The following is a 23,549-nucleotide window of genomic DNA, read 5'->3' as shown; positions in this document are numbered from 1 at the left end:
TTTCAGAATGTAATACTTGTTTCTGAATCGAGGTCCCCCTCTCCTTTGTGCCTTTTAAAATCACCTATCCAAATTGTATCCTTAACAATTCTAATGTGTCACTTCCTGGAACTGCCCACTGACTTTCATCAGAACCAGACCAACGTTTCACTTTCCAATCTATTGGATGCTCTCTTTGCCTATATTCTTTCCCCTTTTCCTCTTTTAAGCCAGGGTCTGGGTCACTTAATCGCATCTTAGTTGTTTTAGGCTTTACTACAGGTGGTACTGTCAATGGCACGTCCTCTCTCTCCATTTCCACCGTTTCCCATTGCCTTTTCCACCATCGTCTTCAGCCACTTCTACGCCTTCCTCCACCATCCATTCTGGATCTGTGCCCTCTGCCATTATTCACAGTGAAGTAGGTTTGTCTTTTGAAAATAAAGGTGAGCGCTGACTTTCTGTTAGCCTTTGTTTGAACGCGTAGGAATTCTAGCAATAAACTATATTACTCACAGGATTTGTTGTGAATAGGTACATTTATTTTCGCTCGTTATCCTTCAAACACGGCAACAACTGATATACCGGATAAAGTCAGCGCTGAAATCATTCATCTCTCAGCGCAATTTGTCATGCAGCACCACCCCATGCAGCTAACTAACATCCGCCCTCCCCATTAGTCCTACATGCTTCCATCCCGCAATTCTAAATGCAACTAATTATCAAACAGAATGTGGTTTCAATTCTCAAGTCATGCCGTAACTTTCCCAATGAGTTTCTGTGTTTCGTTTCGGGTAATGAGAGGAGTTGGAGTGATAAACCTTCTCCCACCCCATCCTTGTCACACATTCGTGCCGATACGGGATGGGTCAAACCAGGATGGAATCTTCAAAAGTAGGAGATGTTTTCTGATCAAGTTAACATATTAGACACGGCAGGATAGGACGTTCATTCCCCAACCAAGTTAATGTGTTGGGCTTCACTCCAGGAGATAAACCGGTAGACTCTTTGAAGCCCGACAGAAGCTTTTTCAGGAGGCAACTGAACTTTTTTTTTTTTTCTTGAAGATGTTTATATTCTGCAAGGAATATAAATCCTCCCATTCCTCCCTATCCTGTTAGACCTGAAGAAGCTTCTTGGATGAGAAGCAAGACACCTTGAAAGAAAAAACAAGAAAGTCCAGTTGCCTCCTGAAAAAGCATCTTTGGGACGATTGTCTCTGGACTAATATAAATTTGAATCCTAATCTTCTGCTCCAATAATGGAAGAGTTTTGTTTGTGACAGGAGAGTTGTGCTTCAAGAGGGAATCCTGCTTAATTGAGGGCCCTTTCTAGAAGCAAAATCTTCTTCTTCTTTTTAATTATGTAGAAATGTGTGAACTGAAAAGTTTGGCTTCAAGCCCAAATCAGTATGATTGGATGCTGGGATTTTTTTCCTGCTCTTTCAAAATGTATTCTGAATGAAGTAAGGGTTTTAATTAGTATTACCAGATTGAAGAAATATAAATACCGTGCCCTTCATTCCCTAAGATGGATTGTTCTTTTAGGCACTCAGAGCATAATTAAGAAAAAATGGTGTTAAAAAAACAAGAGATTTTTAAAGGTTTTAATTCATCCAGAAATCAGAAATGCTGACTTTACATGATCCTAGAACACTGGAATAGACAAGAATTTCCTTGATTTTTCTTGTCATCTGACTTCTCAGAGTAAGCTAGAGATATTTTTGCCTGAGGCCTGGCCTTGATGTGGATTCCAGCTGACACTCCTTTGTTGGCCCCAAGAACTAGAAATGCAGCCTCTGAAGGCTACTCATGGACGCTTTGGGCCAGGCACAAGACATTCCACAGGGGACATATCAATGGCAATTCTTAAGATAGTCTGACATCACGCTTTTGGTTGGTATACACACACACACACACACACACACACACACACACCAATACTATCCATCCATCCATCATCCATCTATCTATCTATCTATCTATCTATCTATCTATCTATCTATCTATCTATCTATCTATCTATCTATCTATCTATCTATCTTACAAACTATTCTGAAAATATGAGCTCCAGGTATACTTGTAAAAAAAGAAACAGACATCCTGCGATCTCCAGTACTTAAAATTACATTTATTGTACTTACTAAGCTTTCATTGGCCTCTGCTGACATCATCAGAGTATTAAGCTACCATTACAGAGATCTCTGCGTTTATATATCATTAATGAATTTAGCCCTTGCACACGTGATAGGCCCTTCCCACCTTCAGGCTTCTGTATTGTGTTCGTCTGTGAGTCAGACTTTCACAGCCGCTTCTGTTTTAGATTTGGGGCTAGCCTACTGCTGTGCCGGAATGTTTTTTTCTTCATCCTGATTGGTTGGGAGTCTTGGTCTGTGTTTATTGGTCGTGGAGTTTGCTGTGTTCTGCTTGATTGGTGTTTCCAATATCTTCTGTCTGTTTTGTAGCTTTTTTTGTCTTGATTGGCTGGCAACATTGTGTTTCCTGTTTTGGAGGCTTGGCTCCGAGTAAATGGAGGGCTATCATTTATTAGGAAGCTAGGTTTCATCTGGGTGCCTGGTTGAGGTGTGTTTGAGCTGGAGGTATCAGGGGGGATCTGTTTGTGCCCAGGTGTTTTCCTGGCTTGTGGTGTGGAGATTTTTTTGTTTGTGAGTGCAGGCTCCCAAATAATTGACAGTCTGGTGGAATAGAAGAGACGATTCCACCAGACTGTCAATTATTCCCTTCCTAGATGTCTTAGTATATAAAAAATCCAATGGCTCCCTAGGACACACCATCTACCAGAAGAAAACACATACAAACTGCTATCTACATGCACTCTCACACCACCACTCAGCACAGATCAATTCCGTAGCCGAGACACTCATCTCCAGAACAAAATGCTTAGCCGACGAACAACACCTAAAAACTGAACTACACACTCTCACTAATGTACTAACAGCCAATGGATTCCAAAGAAAGATTACCCACCTAATCCCAAAAGAAACCCCAACCAAAATCCAAGACAGAGAACAAGACAATGGCAAAGCCCTCCTCCCATATATAAAAGGCACTACAGACAAAATCAGCAAGATCCTCCAAAAACACAACATTAAAACAGCATTCTTCACAAACAGAAAAATATCCACCATCCTAAGAAACCCTAAAGACAAAATTGAGTTAGAAAATCAAGGAGTATACGAAATCCCTTGCACCGCCTGCTCCACCACATACATCGGACAAACTAACAAACTAACAGAAGAATAAGTGCACGCATTGAAGAACACAAGAACTCAATCAAAAAAGAAGAACCGACCTCTTCCCTGGTCCAACACCTCAAAGCCACAGGACATGAGATTGACTTTAAAAATACCAAAACTATCGCCAAAGCCGAACACTTCAACAACAGAATAATCAGAGAAGCCATAGAGATAGAAAAACGCCCACACAGCATGAATAAATGAGATGATACCTCCCGCCTACCAGCCATTTGGAAACCCGCCCTCATTAACAAATGAGTACCTAACATGAAGAATGACACCAGACCCACACCCACGAGGGCCACACAAGATGCTACCACCACACTTCCACGTAGAAAGCAGACTCACATCCACACAGAAGATGAGACACGACCACGGACCAGAAGCTGTACGGCAGCTGCATCACTACCCGCTTCAAACCCCTCTGTCCCATACATGAAGCGAACTGACGCCCACCATGAAGATGTGGCACGACCATGAACGCAAAGCCAAACAACAGGATCACAACTCACCAGCTCAAATCCCCCAGCAACTAAGACTAACCTGAGCACAACCAAGCCCCCACCTGAACAGAACACACCCCCAGCCAATCAGAACACAGCCAAACCCCCAACCAATGAGAACACACCCCACCCAATCAGAACACAGCCAAGCCCCCCATCAAGTCACACTCCCACTAGCAGTTAAAAGGAAGAAGCAGCTGCAAGCTCACATTACTTAGGCACAAAGCCGAAGACACAAGCCTAAAGATGATGAATGAGACTTCATCAAAACGTCGCCTAGATACTTCCAATTTTACACGGGAGAAAACCTGAATAACCAAAGATCCACATACAAATACCCACAAAAACCTCAGAAATATATATGTGTGTGTGTGTGTGTGTGTGTGTTTTCTCTCTTAAGTTTTCGCAGGTACTTACATGTATGGTATTCAGCTTTGTTCGGGTATTTTCCCACGTCATTGTAGTTGTGCTTTTAAAGTTGTAGCAACGTTTCGGCAGAAACTCATCTGCCATCATCAGGCTTCTGTATTGTGTTCTGTATTGTGTTCTGTATTGTGTTCATCAATACAGAAGCCTGATGATGGCAGATGAGACTTAGTCAGCATCCTTTTTAAATTTTATTTCTGCTTCATTTGGCTTTCAGTGAAGATTCCCTAGTTCCTTTTTCATTAATTTAATTTTTAAAAAGGAACTATACGAAAATAAATCATTTTGACATAAACTGCATACCAAAGCCATCTAGAAGAAGTCTTTCTAAAAAGATGGGCCTCCAGATGTTCAGTGATGGAGCAATTAATAAAGTAAATATGCACAAATACTGATAGAGGCTTTGTGTATGTTCCAGTATAAAAAGGCAAGATGTGACTCTAATAAATAAATAAAATGTACCATTATAATCTGGACTTTAATTCCATTAAGCAATGAGTTAACTTTTCAAAGAGAGTTAAATACTGTATATATCCCTATCAATTTGCCATTGGAGATTAGTAAGCTGATTTCTAGATGGTTGTCATTTCTATTTGGATCACCCCTAAAATTGGATCACTTAACATTTGTATGATGTTTACACAAGATACTCCCAAAAATAGTCATTAACAATAAAGTTGGTTTTGGATGTCGTATATATTGGAAGAAATTATATATAAATCTAATTTTTAATTGCTAGTAATTTTGGACACAGGAAATAATAATTTATGGAAAATTGAAAGTATCCTAGATCAGTTTCTTAACCTTTTTGCTTTCAAGAACTCTTCCCACTTTTTTAAATTATGAAGGACCACAAAATAACTTGTCTTTCTATGGGTTAAGTTTATCTACATTTATTTATTAAAATTGGAAATGACACATTTATTGAATCAAATAAAAATAGAAATATTAAACCCATTAGATATTAATATAAGTATTTTTTTTCATACATGTCTATGTTTCTAACAAATAAAAAGTAATAATGAAAAGACTGTTATTCTTTTAAATTTTTGCAAGTATCTTCAATATCTGCAAAATAATTTTGATTCTGCAGACTCCTAACAGAGTCTTATGGGACCCTCACTTTAGGAAATACTGGCCTAGGTAAAACATATATTAAAACATAAAACATATGAAATGAAACCATCTCATCATCATTTAGCAAATAATGTTTAGGGACTACAGGAAGCATTACAACTTAATTTGAATGTCAATTTTCACTCTTCTTGATATACATTCACAAACTTGTGATGACTATTTTTTTTAATAGGGATTTTTTGGTTATTTAAGCCACAGGTTCCCTCACATCTGAGCATGGATATTTTCAAATTCCCCTGCAAAGTAGATGTAAAAGCTGAAATAATACAAGGATAGTAATTAAGAAATGGTTGCCAACTGGAAGATTTCAATGAAAGACAGATATGGAGAGAAGAGAGATTAATTTGGGTAGATTATAATGTTAAAAAGCAGGCCTTAGAGAATAGAAAGCATAGACTCACTCTCCACATGAGAGTGGAGTGGAGAGGGACAAATCCAGAGGGGGAAATACTACTCATTTAATACCAACTCAAGATTGGAAAACTTATAGCAGGATCTTGACTGGCCAGGTGTTATTACTATGACACTGAAATAAATAACACTTTTTTAAAAATTTATGGTACACAGTGATTACTTCTGAGTGGTACCATCTTAGTGGGTTAAAAGTTGGTTATAGCCAAAATATACATTTATTTTATAAAAGTAATATTTAAGGGTGATTTTTATTAAATCAAGAAAAAACCTCAGTGCTCCTCTCTAGATAGATGATTGATGATAGGTAGATGATAGATAGATAGATAGATAGATAGATAGATAGATAGATAGATAGATAGATAGATAGATAGATAGATAGATAGATAGATTATATATGATGATAGATAGATATCATTGCAGACTTCCAGTCCAGCAGAACTCTGTCTGTCTGTCTGTCTGTCTGTCTGTCTGTCTGTCTGTCTGTCTGTCTATCTATCTATCTATCTATCTATCTATCTATCTATCTATCTATCTATAGATACACACATAGACATACACTCTGGGAGAGGGAAACATTTAGCTTTTAATCAATATATCGAACAGCCCAGAGACCAAAATGGAATTCTGTGATTAATTATTTCACACTTCCTTTCAGCTTGATATGGGGTCATTGACATGCACTCATGGGGTATTTTTTTTTTAACCAGTACTGTATCATCAAATGACAGCATTGTGTAGACTACACTTTACCATAATCTCAACTATGATCTCATGGGGAGGCTGTCAAATGCTACAGTGAAGCCAAGGTATACTATGTCCAATATATTACCATGGTCAGCTAAACTGGACAATCTCATAAGAGATATGACAGTCTTTGATATGATAAGCTAGTGTAACACTGTTGTTTCTTTAAATATGGAATCCATGTAAACATTTCATTGCTGGTCTTCTGTTCACAAGCATCCACAACATATGGAAGACTGTCCGTCTACAAGCTGCATTGTTTAAAATAAGCCCATAGCACATGTAAGAATGGGCTTTATCTTCTAAACACCCTGGGGTGCAATTACTCAGATAATTAGATCCTGGAACCAGGAGTGTTTAGAGTAAGGGCAAAACATATCAACTCAACAACAAATAAAACTCACACCCTTACAACCCCATATTGGTGGAGGTTTCATCAGAGAAGAATAATGCACCAATTAGTGTATATTATGTGATAAGTTCATTGCTACATGAATAGTTTTTGCAGTATATCCTGGCACATCCTTAGTAATCATTATTTTTGCTGCTGTTAGGATGTCATGTGCATCATATATTTCAACAAGAGCTAAGAATCATGGATGGGTGTGCTCTGCCCTGTTATTTCGCACAATATCATACGAGGCAAGGTTGGAGAAACGTTGCTGCCAGTGCATCTTGAATAGTTGGACCATGATTCTGTGATCTGCTTTGGCGCAGCTATCTCTTCTGCATGATTCTTCTGATATAAATACTCTGAAGTAATATTTAATGCACCAGGTCTCACCGCAATCTAAAATGGCTGCACCAAATGGAGTTGAATGATTGTTTCAATTGTGGTCTTAGCACAACAGGGGAGAACATAGCCAGCAGGTGAACTAAATAAATTAAAACAAATGTAACAGTTGATGAAAGGGTGAGGCTGAATGACTCTTCAGTATTGGAATTTTGTAGCGGGGGAATACACAGACACTGAGGATATAAACCATTGCATTTTAAATAAAAGTTCAGTGTTCACAAAATTGAAGGCGTTTTTAATGCCACTGAAGCCCCAAGCAATTATAATTACACAAAATAGATGTCTACTTGTATAGGTTCATGCTATAGTTGCAGCAACAAGGAAGGAGCACATTTCTATGGAATGTGTTTCTTAATAGATTTATATCAGATTGTATTATTACTAAACTATACATTAATATATTATTGATTCATATAATATATATTAATAGATTTATACTATTATATACCATATTATATTATTGGCTTTATTATGGATGCTACCATATTATTATTGGCACATGACAAGAATGGTGTACTGTCAAATTCCTAAACAATTGACTAGAAATAGCAATAGCGCTTAGACTTATATATCACTTCAGAGTCCTCTGTAAGCAATTTACAGAGTCAGCATATTGTCCCAAACAATTTAGGTCATTTTACCCACCTCAGAAGGATGGAAGGCTGAGTCAACCTTGAGCCTGGTGATTGTAGGCAGTCAGCAGAAATAGCCTGTAGTACTGCACTCTAACCACTGCACCACCATAGCTCATAGGATTAGGATAAGCACCCTATAGCACATGCATAGGTCCACAGCATTGGTTTCCCATCTAATAGTGGGGACCTGCATTCATCCCAAAAGAAATAAATTCAGTAAAACTGAGATCCTGGAAAGAAAAACAGAGAATGATTGGAAACTCCTGAGGATTTGGCCTGGAGAAGAGTAGATTGCAGGGAGATGTGACAGCTGTATTCAAATATCCAAAGGGCTGACATGTATAATACTAGGAAAACCTTTTCAACTATTCCAAAGGCAGGACAAGAAATAATGGGTTTAAATTGCAAGGATATAGATGTTGTTGGTTGAACTCAGGAAACATTTTCTAATAGTAGCAGCAATTCAGCCATGGAACAGGCTGCCTTGGCAGGAGATGGTGAGAGGGAAGGAGGGAGGGCGGGAGGAAGGTCGGTCTCCTCCAATGTCTCCTCCAATCAGAGGCTGGATGATTATTTCAGAGGATGCTATAGTCACAGATTCTTGAATTGGAAAGTTAGACTAGATGATCTTGAAGCCCCTTCCAGTTGTCATCTTTTATGATTCTGCCAAGATGCTATGGAACAGCTAAATATGTAAATGATGACCTGAAGATGACTCGGAATAAGTTTCAAATATACGCACTGTATTATGGAAATTGGGATACACAACTACAATTACACTATGTGTAAAACTGTAAGTCTACTCTATCCAAAAATAAATTGCCAAAACAGGGCACTTTGATTATTTTTCAGAATCCTTGTTTAGAGTTCTGGCTTTTTTGACACTCATTAAAGTTCATTCATAGTAAAAGGGCAGGTTCCAATGGACCTGAGCTATGTAAACTTTATCCTAAAGCATAAACAGCATAAAGAGAATCCAAACAAATTTATCCTGGCTGAGATTTGAGCCACTATTATGTAACTGGCCAAATACATTTCTCTGAACCATCTATGCTTTAAAACAAAACAAAGCAAAACAAAATCTGGGTAGAGCCCAGCATTTAATATCAATAGATGTGAGTGACTTTTAAAAATCAATATAATCTTAGCAGCAAAAAGGGAAAAAGATTGCCCAGGAAGAACACTCCTAGAGCAACCTCCTCCAATTTATTCTCATAACATGGTTTTAGAATTCCCTTATATCGGCTAAGTATTTCCCCATATTGGCCTAGGATGATAGAATATATCTAACCAAAGAGATGTTGAGACTATCATCTTGTGAAGGCTGCATTACATAATAAAGCTAACAGGTAAATAGCTAATCATTTCTTCATTGTATTTCCCTGGTATTGCTTTAGCAATTAAATATTATTTCCAGAGTTAACTCCCACATTCCAGATAAACAAAAGCTTTGCTGTGTACAAAGAGGAAACATGTGCTTCTATTCAGAACACCATTTGTATTGTGTTACATCTCTGGAAAACAACTAATTAGACAATCAATACTTTGTCATCCTGCGAGATGCAAAATTATCAAGGCGACTGGGCTCCATGTAAGCATATAATGGGCAACAGCACTTCCTTCCTTGTAGCAGTTGTGAGCATCAGCTGAGAGCATTAAAGAAGAGCCACTGCCACTGTATTTGTGATCAGAGTGACACCCTTGGATCTGTATATGGAGCTTCCAAAAGAAAGGAAGGATAGTAGTCTTTGTGGCTGAACCATCTAATATCTTGAAAGCTTAGAATGAGATTTCTATACAAGCTAAGAAATAAATTGCCTCTGTTAGATAAACTAGGACTTGTGAAGATCTGGTGAAATGCTACTACAAAGCAATAATTGTGGCATTCCACAATATTCTTTTGGAATATCCCAAGATTTTTTTGGAAGAATTCCACATGTAACTTGTATGTAAGGTTTCTTGTAAGTTGCCCAAGTCTCAACAGCCCTAGGCAGCTTGCAACAATAAAAGAAATTACAAAAACATAAGAAAATTGACAAGAGCGATGAAGTGAGGGGCTTCTTGCTTCCTCACTAAAGACCTGCATGGAACATATATACAGACTGACTTTTAAGGAACTATCTAGCTATCCCAAAAGACAACTATTTCATTAGTAGCCACAGGGCTAAAGTAACAGTGCACACATGTGTCAAAAATGGCAAAACAAGGGAAATGGAATCATCATACAAGCCCCACCTCTTCATACATGCATGTACTGTAGTGTAGTGCCTATATAAAAGAGGCAGACCCTAAGTGATTATGCTTATCTTCTGTTTTTGATGTGCTATCCCAGATGCTGCTAACTTCCAGCATATCTTTTGTCTTCCAAAAAGGCTCATTATACAATTCCCAGAATTACTAGCCATTGTGGCCATTGCTTTGGAATTCTGGGAATTCTAATCCCAATAAATCTGGAGCGCATTAGGTAGAGAAACATTGGCTTGCAATGTTTTTTTTTTAAAAAAATAGCCACTTGATTGACTAATATAAAGAAGCAAAAAGCCATAGATACAGGATCCTACAGAAATAACAAGATACACTTAGGTTAAATGAATCACATATATCCCATTTACTCCAGATTTGTTTTCATTTTTTTAATTTATATATTATTTAGTCTATTTATAATTGTAGACAGATCATTTGGAAAATATATAGAATTTAAGGAGGATAATTAAAAAGTTGTTCTGAATACATACTCAAAAATATATTTTGTGAACACTGAAATTGCGTGATAAATTTAACTAGTCATGTTATTATGCAAACTTAATTATTCTCTTTGGCTTGGCTCCAGAGTCAGTCTTCTGTGAACAAGAATGTTTCTTTCATCCACAGAAAATTTCCTAGCCAATAGAACTTTTCTGCTGATAGGACAAGGAAGGAAGTAATCTTCATTGTTTCCCAACCTCTATAGTCCCCTATCTGTGCTCTGACATTGAACATATAATTTGGAAGGTTGAACCACTCTTCAGAGCAATGTTGAAAGAAAACTGAAGGTTGTAGAGGGAGCAAAGATCTGATAATTATTGCTCCCTCTGATCATGGTTAGGGCAGCATTCAAACCTGGGGGTGATCTCACCAGTTTAGTAAGGGTCTGGATCCTTATTTTATCAATGTTCTAGGCTTTGCAGTGGTTTTGCTTGAGTGTAAGAGGTAAAGTTTTTATACATTTCTCCAAATCTGTCCATTTCTTCAAATTCATTTATATGAATGGTTGACAGTCTCCATACTTCCAAGCATAGGTTGTATGCCCTTACTCCCTTTGCACTTGTATATTCCTTTTTAGACCTTCAGTTATTGTATGGGCCTTAGACTGGAGCCACAGTAAAGTAAGATTTATTCCACTCAATTAAGGAGACCTTTTTACTCTGTCCCTTCTGATAACCATTCCCAGAATTAGGTGGTGAAACTAATGGAGTAGGATAAAAGGCACCTGTGTAAATGCAAAGGATAGCACCATCCTTCATTTTCTAATTGAACTGTTGTTTTTGTTGTTGTTATAGTTCCTTGATATATTGGGTGCTTCCCATCATCAAATGGAAAGTGTCTTGTGTGGAAATATGACTTAAACCTTAGAAATAATCCTTTTCAGTATTAGCTTTTTGGAAAGAAGACTATAGTTTATCAAAAATACAGATGGATTCAGGCAACAATAGGTGGCATAGTTTTCTAGGAGCTGCTCCTGCTGCCTCTGTGCATTCTAAGCAAATTTAATTTAGGGGAGTAATACTTAGGGGAATAGCAGTCATGCACAGCTAAGATGAATTTTTAATTAAATTATATAAGGAAAAAAATGATTTGAAAATAAATGTATTTTTTGAAACAAAAATCCTGTGTTAATCTATTGAAATTATAGTTGTGTACAACTTTTAGTCTTGTCCTTTTTTTTGTAATACATTTTTTGAGATATCCTAATTTCTCTCATCCTCCACATGTACAATGCAGTGGTCAAATCAGGAGCAAAAATTATTCTGGATCATTTCATGGTTTGCTTGTAATCTTAATGGATTATTTTAGGCAAGCCTAGTTTATGCAGAAGCAGAACTATAATGCTTCATATATAGTACTAAGTGTAGCATTCCATTTAAATGAAGGAAGATCATTTAAATAAATGGAATGACATGGTTGGCTTCCAAGTTTCATCATTAATGCATCAAAGTCCTACAACAAATTGATTGCTTTGATTGCATTTCCATGTCTTTCTCAAGGCCCTTGAAATTTACATAGGAACTAGCTGCATATATTACAGGCAACCTATACATTATGAGAGATATATGTGAACCAACTATAGCAAAAATGGTTTTGGAAGAGAAAGCCATGCCACAAAAAACACATATAAATTAGACCTTTTGCTAAGTTGGAAGCCCAATAACAATTTAACCAATAGATTTTATTAGATTCTGCAGTCAGGGCTCCTTTTCTTCCTATTTTCCCTTGGTTACCAAACAAACCATTACTATCACTGGACAGAGTGGTGGAATTGGTGTCCAAAGCAGTACAATGGAGATAACAATACTACAAAAATTCAGGTTATATAAACAGACCTTTGTACATCCCCTAAAGAGTGTCATGAATTGTGGCTGATGATATTAAATAACTTTTTAGATTTCTATCTATTCATCCAAGCTAGTTTGTTCCCATACAATTCATAGTTTCCTAGTTTCTAGTGCAGATTTTAAGCATCAAACTGATGTTCTAGAAATTATCTAAGCTTAATAAGATGGACATGAGTATGCATTATAGACTATATGGTTTTAAGTAACCTTGTATTTTCTTCCTTCTTCTCTACTAGCTGACGTTTATGGTCTAATTCACAGTAGATTGAGTTTGAATTTTAAATATGATGGCAATCATATTTAAAATATCTCCTAACTCTAACCATCATATCTTGAAAGGAGTAGCCTTCAACCAAATATTCAGACTGTGGCCCAGTACTTTCCATGCTTAGTCCAGCCCCACTAAGAACCCCTCTGAATTGAACTGAACTAAAAACTGAACATTGTTTTTATGTGTTAAACCATATCAATTTCCCTTAAACTAGCATGTTCTTGAATATTTAAGATAAATGTATTTCATTACATCTGATAAATGTATTTCATTTGTGCTTGAACAGCACAAGACAAAGTAAAACAATATCCAGGAGGACAAATACAACGGATGTGTGCAGTTCATCCATGGCAGATACATTTAGTGGCAGTTTCCAAGTTTTCAATAAATAGTATTGTTTTATAGTTATATGACATCTAGGGCCAAGCTTTATTTTACAGGCTGGTCTTGAAAGTATTTATAATGCCAAAGGATGAACCCGCAGGGCATTGAAGAATATACTTGGTGCACAGTGGGTTGGGATGATGTACCTTTCAAATAAAAAAGGACTAGTGCATAAGGATTGCTGTTTACAATAATGCCCCTGAAATAAGAGGGAAATCCAGAGCAGGTGGTTCAAAGGCAGAGAGAAGAGGGTGGTGTTTGAAGGCAAAAGCTTTCACTCCTCCACTCCAGCTTCTCTTTATTTTAAGGACCTTGGGGAGGGAAAGTAAGAGAGTTTGCTGTCCTGGCAGAGTCCTCCCACTAGTGCATAAGCAAAAGCTAAGGCAATATGTGAATAGCTGCATACGAAGCTTGGCAATGAACCTGAGGTGGGCTAGAGAGATTATTTATGCAGAGGGAAGCAAGGGAAACGGAAAATATCCCATTTTAATATGCAGCACATACAATCAGTGATCGCAGTTTTGAGTTCTTTCAAAGCCCCTCACCCCCACCCCCCAAATGCCTTTAATTCACACGAAGGCAAGATGAATATCTTGCTCTCCCCGTCTCTCTCTTCGCTACCCCACCCCCACTCCTGCCTCGTTCTTTTTCTCCGCACAAGGAAAACGTGGGTTGGCACCATTTTATTATTCTGCTGGGAAAGATTTTAGCAGGAGCTTTTGTCTTTCTAACGGGCTAATCTAATCAAGGATAGGTGATGGTTTGTAAAAAGCAAAACCAAAAGGTTGGCTGTGGGGGCTGGCGGAGGGTGGGTGGGGAGAGCAAAAGATCCCTGAATACTTCCAACCAGCCCTCTCCCCCCACCCCACCTACTCCCCGAATACCCCTGGAACTGTGAGGGGAGGGAGGGGAAAGGATGCAATCGAGTTGGACAGGGGGAAGTCTGGAGGGCGACCAGGTGCCTCTTTGAAGATGTGGTGCCCTGCTGAAATCCACTCCACAGCTAGAGGCGCGGCCAAAAAGAAAAAAAAAAGAGGGAAGAGTTGGAGGAGGAATGCTGTTGCCGGTTTCCAGGGTGAAATCCTCAGGTTTGAACGTTAAAACCCAACCGGAGCAGAATCTCTACCTTAACAGCAAGCAGGAGCAGCAGCAGCGAGCGTAGCCGAGCAGCAGAGGAAGACCTAAAGAATCGGCCAATCTCAAATCAGTCTTAATCAGGCAGATATCTCGCGGCCATCCGCATTTAAATTGCACACGCGTCCACGAGAGAGAGAGAGAAAGAGAGAGAGAGAGAGAGAGAGAGAAAGGTTGTAGCCTCACATAAGCGTGAAGCCAGGCAGCGATGGTATGCACTGGGGGGGCGAGGGGGGGAGAGACGGGGTGGGTGGGAAACGCCACAAGAGGCTTTTGTTTGATTCCCCCCGCGATGAGTTTTTGCAGTGCTCCGAGCAGTTAAGGAAAAGCGGCGGGCGGCGGGGAAAAGCTTCCGCTTCTCTGGCTGGCAGAAAGAACTCTGAAGCCGGACGTGGTTTCAGCACCAAGAGCTTTGGACAGCTCACTGCGTTCGGCAGAGCTGCCTGCTTGCCTTCTACCCCACACCCTCCACGCCGCCTCTATGCCTCCCCCCCCTCCCCATCGCATTACTGTACAGCTGGAGATGCATCTAAATTAAGTCCTATTCAACAACAAGTAGATCTCTTCTGTCCGGGAACCCACACTAGACTCTGCTCTCAATTAAACTGCCTTTTCTTTTCACGGAATTGACTGCCCGCCGTAATTATCCCGGTTTTTTTTTCTCTCTCTCTCTCTCTCTTCCTCCTTCTCCTCCTCCTCCTCCTCCTCTGCCTCTCTTCCTCCCTCCCTCCCTCTCCCTCCCTCCCTCTCTCTCTCTCTCTCTTCTTGCAGGAACGACTCTTTGGGAACCTGGTCTACCCAGGGATGTAAAACTGTGCTTACCGATGCATCCCATACAAAATGCTTATGTGATCGTCTCTCTACCTTCGCCATTTTGGCTCAGCAACCTAGAGAAATAGTAAGTAACAAAGGAGGGGAGGGAAACTAAAAAAAAAATCCCTGAGTTTAATGGAAAGGCTGGGAGAATGTTTTAAATGCATTCCGGATTAACTCATGTGATATTTCAGTAAACCTGTATTCAGGAATTATATCACTGCTGCGGGTGAGAAAGAGATTGGATCTTCTTCCTCAGTATCTTACAGTTTATGGAAATGAATTACAGATTTTTGCCACATAAAACAACTACTGTCAATTTCAGATGTCAAGCAGGTCCTATGTGTAAAGAGGAAACTTAGCAGCTGTAATCAATTACATTTAAGAATAAATTAATGAAATAGGAATGAGCAAGATATTTCTGATCATTAGTGCCAGTAGAATAGGGAACCTAGCCACTCTCATTAAACAGATTGCAGCTGTGTGTTTTCAGTACAGGGAATATATATTATTTGTTGACATTTATGAGAGACAATTCTATATACATGAAATGAGAATAAAAATGTAAAATAACTAAAAATAATTATGTATGGATTTTTTTCTAAGCCCTGACTATTAAAATAGAATCTCAAATACCTGGAGAACCTAAGAGAAACAGTGTTAAGTGTACAGTCAGCAATAATCTTACCTGTAACCTAGAAGTGTCTGACTGAAATAAACTCAAAATCCATTTTAAGCAATATGTTTTATATTGCCTAGATGACACATCATATCTAGATAAAATGTAATTTACACTGGAGCCTTTAGGCTTTTCAGCAGCATATTGCTAAATCAAGCAGGGTATCTCTGAAAACTTCTTGGCTTAATTGTTTAATTAGCCAATGACATACACATTTTTCAGTTAAAAAACCTGATAAAAGAAATAGAAGTGCGGGTATGTGTGAGTTATATTTGGTTGAATTAAAAAAGGCTTTTCTTCCTCAAGGTCATTTATTCTTCAACTGTGAAAATATTAAACATAAGAAAAATTGTTTCTCTGATTTTCAATTACTCTATGTGTTTTTGTTAATTTTTCCCATAGGTGTTTCTTTTATCCATTTAAAGCCACAAGAAAAAAAAAATGTATGACTTTAAGGCAAAGTTATTGTACTGTCAAAAAGTTTGGTCATAAGTATTGGATAAGGAACTGGATAGCATTTGATCTGTCAAAATAAGCCAAATTATTTCTTCAGCTCATTACTTTGGCTTTCAAGGAAAGATGTAATTCCAAAACGTGTTGCTGTTTTTCTAAAGCTAAGAAACTGTAATGGCAATAAATATCATGGCCTCCCATGAAACTGTTGATATCACTAACCTTCTTGGAAAGAAATAAAATATTTCTTTATTTGATGAGTGAAATTGGTCCTATTCAAGGCCAACACAATAGGTATTAACTTGGTATTCTGAAATCCCAGGGGCTTAAAAGCATTACAGATTCAAATTGAGGCTAAAGTAGGGAGGAATGGCTGCTTACTGGTAATACCATTGATGTGAAACAGCTATGTACCAATTAGATTTCCAACATCTTTTTTTTGCTGCAGTTATTAGAATATGGTTTCCTCAGATAGATATTTGTTATGATCCACAGATCATGGAATCATCTGGTGCTCCCTCAGTAACCCTAATAGTGGGCAGTGGCCTTTCATGCTTGGCTTTGATCACCTTAGCAGTTGTCTATGCAGCACTATGGAGGTATGTAATTGATAAGTGGCTTTGTAAAACCACAAAAGAAGCTTTTCGGCTCTAAATAAAAAGTATGCATCTCTTCTATAAGAGTTGCTAATTAGATATTGTAATATGCAAATGATTCTGTTTAAAATGTTATGTTTTGTTGTTAAGGTTGTCCTACTCATGATTACATTTATATTTACCGACGAAATAAATTTAACACATAGTTTGTCGCGAAAGCGACTGCCTACGGAGGCTCCTGGATTGGGGCTGAAAGGTGAAAGCGGAAGCAGTATGCTTCATCCCATATTTGGGTACACCAGGTTGCCCTGATAAAAAAGCACTGATGGTTAAATATCTACTTTTTTCTTTAATGGCGTTAAGGACATCAGTTCTAATTTGAAAAAAATTATTTGTGAGTGCTGAAATTGCAACGCACATTTAAATTTCCATTATATTCCAAGAATGTTCCTTTCACTTCTATGAAGATATATGTGTGCACTTCTATCCCTTTGGTTGAGAAGCCTAGATCCCTATGGAGCTCTAATTTGAGACCATCGTTCATTATATTAACAAAACATTGAGTGACAAGTACTCCTAGTACTTCAGCATTTCCACTAATGTAATCCTAGTTCCTGTTGATTCAGTGGCACAATATTGCTTATTGCATAACAGGCCCTCAGTAAGTTCTATCTTTGAACTACTGCATCTATTCAGTGTTGTCTTAATACAATGCTCTGTGACTGCTCATGAATACACAAGTACAGAGACACAATCTGAAACAATCCATAGTGATTTCCACACACCAACAGCAATTGAGGGGGGTTGAAGGTTTTTTTGGGGGGGTATAGATTTTCACTAATTGAATGCATCCTCAATTATCATCTGAGATTCAACTGATTGTATGTGCTATCCCTTAGATCACATTCACAGTGAAAGTAAGAGAAACACCACAATTTGAGAGGGATGACCTTTTGCAATGTAGAAGAGGAAAAATGAAGTAACCATTAAATGGAAAAATGATACTGAATTACAGCATGTTTACAGATTATTCTTTCCCATGATATCTGAATAAATAGATGCTTCATCCAATTGATTCAGAAGAAACAGAACACTTCAGAACTAGTTTATTATTAATCACTAACATATATTCATGCAAGACACTGAGGAAATAAATAAATGAATACATCTACATATATTAAAATGTGTAGGTGAACACACTAAAATACAATGCTATCAGAAGTTGAACGTAGCAGGCATAATAGTTTTAGCTGGTGTAAACTGTAAGGGTAAAACACCATTCCTCCTGTGTCTTATTTTTTCAAAGTCATGGTCAGGGGCAATGGGGATGGCTTCTGTGGAGTTTTACAGTGTTTATGGTAGCTGTAACGTTGGATTATAAAAACTGTATGATGTGTTTATGACTATGTCTTTGGCTCTGTTGAAATGAAAGTAATGTGAAACTAGGAATAGGGGTACATCAGTAGAGTGACCAGAGGGAGGAAAGTAAGATAAAGCCACTCAGAGTCATTTAGTGAGATGGATGGGTTACAAAAATTAAACAAATAAATAAAATAAAATAAAATAAAATCAGTAGAGCAAAATAACTGTCCAGAGGGAAGAACCAGGGTACTTTCTATGTTCACTTGAAAAAGCATTATCCAGGTTCCTTTGAGATACAGAGGTAACTCATCAGGTCTATAATAAATTGATTTTATTTCATACTTCTGTAAAATTACTCATTGTGTTCTTCAGTAACCAGTTAACAAAATTGCTTGTTTGGGAATAATTTGTATTTTTTTATAAAAAAAAACTTGCAAATCTGACATTTTGATTGAGTAAATCAAATCTAGTATAGTTCCTTGATAAAAACAAATTTTGTACCAGCTTTAAAATATACTCAGTATGGTATAATCCAAAATAATATTTTCAACATAAAAATGAATCAATCAAGTTTCATGCAGGATTTGCATAATTTGGACAAATAAATCTATATACATTAACACAATATCCAATGTGCAGTATCAGGTATAAAATAAAGTTTACTGAATTAAGAAAATGAATTATATCTTTACATACTAAATATATTTTATAAAGTATAATATTTTGGAGAAATTTAAATTGTTTAGTAATGCTAAATTTTCTACTTACTCCCTATGAAACTTACCATTTTAGGAGCAAATATCTTAGTTCACAATGTACATGAATGGAAATTTGCTTGTGCAAACTTTCCCCTTCTTTCCAATATAACTTTGGGAATATAACTTTTCACAATATAACCATTATCCTCAAACAGTTTGATATGAGGCGTATGGAGTTTGTGAAACAATCTATAAAGATATTACTATAATTTTTGAGCCTGCGCTTACTCCAGACTCAGGTTTTGGAGATGACTTGAAACATCAATCCTCATCCCTCCCCAAAAAAAAATTCATATCACGATTTGTAACTTATTTGAATAATCAGAGTATATATATAGAGTATATATTTATAAATATGTACAAAATATTATGAACTTTCTCTTAAATTGAATGACAAAGCCATGATTGTCCATCAAGTAAATGAGTTATTAATTTGCTAAAATTAAGTTGGTGCAAGATTTACTCTTTAGCAATGGAATGAATTATCTCAGCTAATGTCTATATACTTTGTAAAACATAATTAAGCAGTACTTTAGTGAAATGAATCTAGCCAAACAATGTTCCATTTTGAATCTGAATAATCAATTTCTATATAGCCATCAATTTAGCTTTGTTAATCATATGAACATCCACTCAGATATTCCTACTGCATTTATGGGCATAATCCTCCAGTAATGTCCTCTGTATGTCATATGAGAATGGGAAAGGCATGAGTAAATTTATCATTCATACTTAATTCAATTCATAGTCATAGCTTCTGTAAAAATAATTCCCCAGTGGACTGCAACCACTCAAACAGCTGCATCCTTTTGAAGTGGGTGGTGGAGTATCTACAAAATTCAGTATCAAAATAATTGCAAACTTCAGAATCTACTGTATGTGTCGCTAATTTCTTACTGTTATTGAAACATTCTTTGTTTCTGTGTTTCCAATGCTGATATTAATTATTATTAGCTTGTACAATGCCAAGTAAAAGATGTTTAAATACTCATTTAAATGTTCATTTAAAAAGTTAATTTCAAACTATTGAAGTTATATTTATGCTTTAAATGGTTATTAAATACGTAAAATGATCAGTATTAATTATTTGTTTTAGTAAGAATTTGCTACATTGATATGGAAGACATTTTTAAAAAAAATCTTTTGTGTGTATGTATCTGTGTGTGTTTACTTGGACAGGTACATCAGATCTGAGAGGTCCATAATTTTAATTAATTTCTGCCTATCTATTATATCATCAAATATTCTCATATTGGTTGGACAAACACAGACACATAATAAGGTATGACTAAACTGCTTTTATATTTTAATTGCTTGCAATCTGTTTTTGTACAACTGGGTTCTTTTCAATTTTGGCAACAACAACAACCCCCCCAAAAAAAGAAATTTGCAGAAATTGACAGTTATCTGGTGAAATATTAGGAAGTAGAAAAAAAGATTCAACATGTTTTGTTGAAAATCTTTTTCCTTTCCAAACCTCCATCTTCCTTCTGGATAATTGTGTTTTTAATAGCAAACATATGAACATTTCAAAGTTCAAAGATATGATGCATCAAAATCATATACGCTACCTCATTATGGTAGTTGTAATAGTGCTAAAATGTTTTTTTGTCTTTTGTTAGCACACCAACATTCAATAAAGACAGATAAATCTTAGAAAGTAAAATGTCCTTCACATCTAAGTGTACATATATATCTGGTGAATGTTAAAGCAAAGTAGATTAACTTCATAAAAGGGATTGTTGGTATGTTCTTTGCCTGTGTTGTTCAGTTTCTTTCCTTTTATCTTAATGGTGTTTACTTAGTTTGGTCCAAAAAAATAAGGGTGTTTTTTTTTTCAATGAGACACATCTCCCAAGCATAAATTCAGTTTTCTTGACCTGAAGCATAGCCATCCATTGACAACCCTGGTGTTCTGATTCTAAAGTCAACACACAATAGTTTTACTTTAATAACATTTACTTTAATACATAAATATCATACAGAAGCATAAGCTTAGTTTCAACTATTTTTCTATTAGTTTATGGATCAGACTGAGATTAATGTTGTGTGAGATGTTCTAAGTAGTCTGAGTCAACGACAATAATTTGTACAAGTGTGAAATGAACTATTTGTGTAAATTCAGAGCTTAACCCAAATATAATCTCAAGAACTGTGTTTTTCTAATTCATTTAAGTTTAAAGTTTAAAAGACTCAAGGAAATTAGTATTTAAGGTTTCATGTGGACCTAATATGAGGACCCTGTAATCTATGACTTTCCAATTGTCAGTTCTTTGATTTATTGCTTATATTACTATTTCCAGCTGTTGAGAAACTACTTAGCTAAAGAGTAGTTGTATAAAAAGAATAAAGATGATTTATGCTCTGTTCCTAAGAGCTGTTGCATTGTCAAAGACATAATTGGAGGAGCAATTAATTGGAGGAGCAATTAAAGCAAGCAAGTTGCACGGGTCCTGTTCTGCAGTGCATGAGCCATAACAAATGTTTGGGATTTTACTGTCACTCCAAGTAAAGCTGAGGAGCTAAGATAAATGTTTTGACATTAGCTGCACTGTTGATCCCAATCTCTCCTTCTCTCAAAATAATTAACAATTTTAGGTATTTCTTTGTAACATTTACCTTCATGAATTTCATTACATCTTTCAAGTTTATATGCAGATGAGATGCTGTCCCAATTTATTATAATCAGTGGTAATTTCACCATTGGCTTATCACATTGTTCAAGGAAAGAAAATCAGATTCTTTCTGTTTTGATGATGCATTGGTGGATGCAGTAGAATTAAAGATCATTATTCTGTCTGGACCATTCCAATCCTTAATATTGCAGTATCTCAAATCACAGGATAGGCTTCTTAATTAAATTAGCACATGAAGAAGTATATGCAAATAACAGTACAAGGTAGAAGGAAGAAAGTTATGCAGCTTTCCAGCAATAATCTCTGTGAAAAAAGGATGTCTTCAAACTAACTTCATTTTATGAAAGTCCCTGCAAAGTGTGTTCACTTTCACTGTTTGCCTAAATCAGTTAATCTACATGAATTCTGAAATATGAATGCATGAATCAGGTCTTCCGAAGGGTGCTACCTTCATTTATCTAAAGGCTCAATCTTATATACATGCCAAACATTCACTTTGCTATGCATATAATGTTGTTTCAAAGCAAAGATGAATACTGTATTGGATATGCAGTATATACTGTCTACTGTGGATCTTTCCCACCTATTAACTTGCAGAAAGAAATAGTCATGCCTGTGTGAAAGTCACTGAATAGAGTTGGGTGAGGGGAGGATACTGTTGTGTCAAATACTGTATATTTCTTTTTAGAAAATATTTTAAATACTTGGTGGATTTTCTTCGCCCTTTCCTTCCCCATTCACCCACCACAAACTTAACAATGAAACCAACATAAATTTACAATCCTATATATCCTATCCTCTCTTCTCCTCTCCTCTTGTCACTTCCTTTCTTTTTGATTCCTAAACTTCTTCATCTGTACAGTCTCTTATAATTTGCTAAGAAAGTACTTTGTATGTCTAAAGGGTAGAATAAGGTTTTCTACCTAACGTGTCTTTATTCATTTATTAATTAGTAGCAAAATGCAATTTAAATCAGTGGTGCTTAATTCTGAGCTCATGTACTCTTATACTTGGCTTAACTTCATGCTTTCTGCATAATTTTATGCCAGATTTTCACATATAGCCATAATTCAGCTGTGTATTTAACTTTGGGAGAAGTTACCACTCCATTTAATGAAAATAAGTGTGTGTCTAACAGTTCAAAATGCAGAACTGAAACTAGATATGCACACATAGTTCTTCTACATGGTTTATTTGACTAAGCACTTCAGAATATTTAAATCTGGAATTAGGTTGATTCCTAAGCTTTGTGCAAAAGAAATATATCTAGACAAATATACGTTGAGTGTGTATTACACTAACAAAATCCTTATTCAGGATTACAGTTTAAGTGAGTTGTACTTTTATTCATAAGTGAATAGAAGAGTTGCACATTTTCCCTTTGTCTCTTAATAGCAATATTGGAAAGAGACATCTTGTTCTATTTTTCCTATTCAAGAAGAATGATGGCCTTATTTTAGAACATCTTCTCTTAGAACAGGATTATGCAACTTCTAGTGGCTCAGAGGTCATGCCAGGCTTTGTGTAGCAGGTCAAGAGCTACATTTCAAACCTGGATGAATTTTAATATTGGTTTATTGTTTCAAGGTTTTTTTCATCTTCATCTTCATTGCATTGCATTCATTTATTCATCAAATGTATATAGCTGCCTATCTCAAAATAAGTGACTCTGAGCAATGTAGAACAAGGATAAAATACTTGTGTACTGTATAAAAATAATCATTATTGCTATTATAAACCTTAAAAACTCAACACGAGGAGAGAACAGATATTTAGGCTAAGAGCAGATGTTAATAATTATGAAGCCACCTCACTATCTCACCAGAGATCATCAGTCTGATAAGACACCCAGTTTTTGAGAGACTTTTGGAAAATCAACAGAGATGGACCCAGCCTCATTCAAAGGGTGTGGGGAGTGGAAATATGCCATAAAGTACCATGGCAATAAAGGCCATCATCTGGAACTTGCCAAATGTAGTTC

The 23,549-nt window shown here is 36.6% G+C and overlaps 1 protein-coding gene across 3 annotated transcripts in view; it reads left to right on the top strand.

Moving 5' to 3' along the window:
• Positions 1 to 23,549, top strand: part of ADGRB3 (adhesion G protein-coupled receptor B3) — a 529,081-nt gene that overhangs the window by 370,272 nt on the left and 135,260 nt on the right. For all 3 annotated transcript variants that reach the window (XM_087945171.1, XM_087945164.1, XM_026665231.2), the window contains 3 exons: positions 15,043 to 15,169; positions 16,712 to 16,815; positions 20,112 to 20,214. In XM_087945171.1, coding sequence (XP_087801297.1) covers positions 15,043 to 15,169; positions 16,712 to 16,815; positions 20,112 to 20,214 — 334 coding nt within the window. The remainder of the gene's footprint in view (positions 1 to 15,042; positions 15,170 to 16,711; positions 16,816 to 20,111; positions 20,215 to 23,549) is intronic.

Source organism: Notechis scutatus, chromosome 1 (assembly GCF_049901735.1).
Source record: "Notechis scutatus isolate UNSWTSFEM ecotype Mainland chromosome 1, rNotScu1.2, whole genome shotgun sequence".
NCBI classification, from domain to species: domain Eukaryota; kingdom Metazoa; phylum Chordata; class Lepidosauria; order Squamata; family Elapidae; genus Notechis; species Notechis scutatus.
Note: the sequence above shows the minus strand (reverse complement) of the source record. Positions and strands in the feature narration are given on the sequence as shown.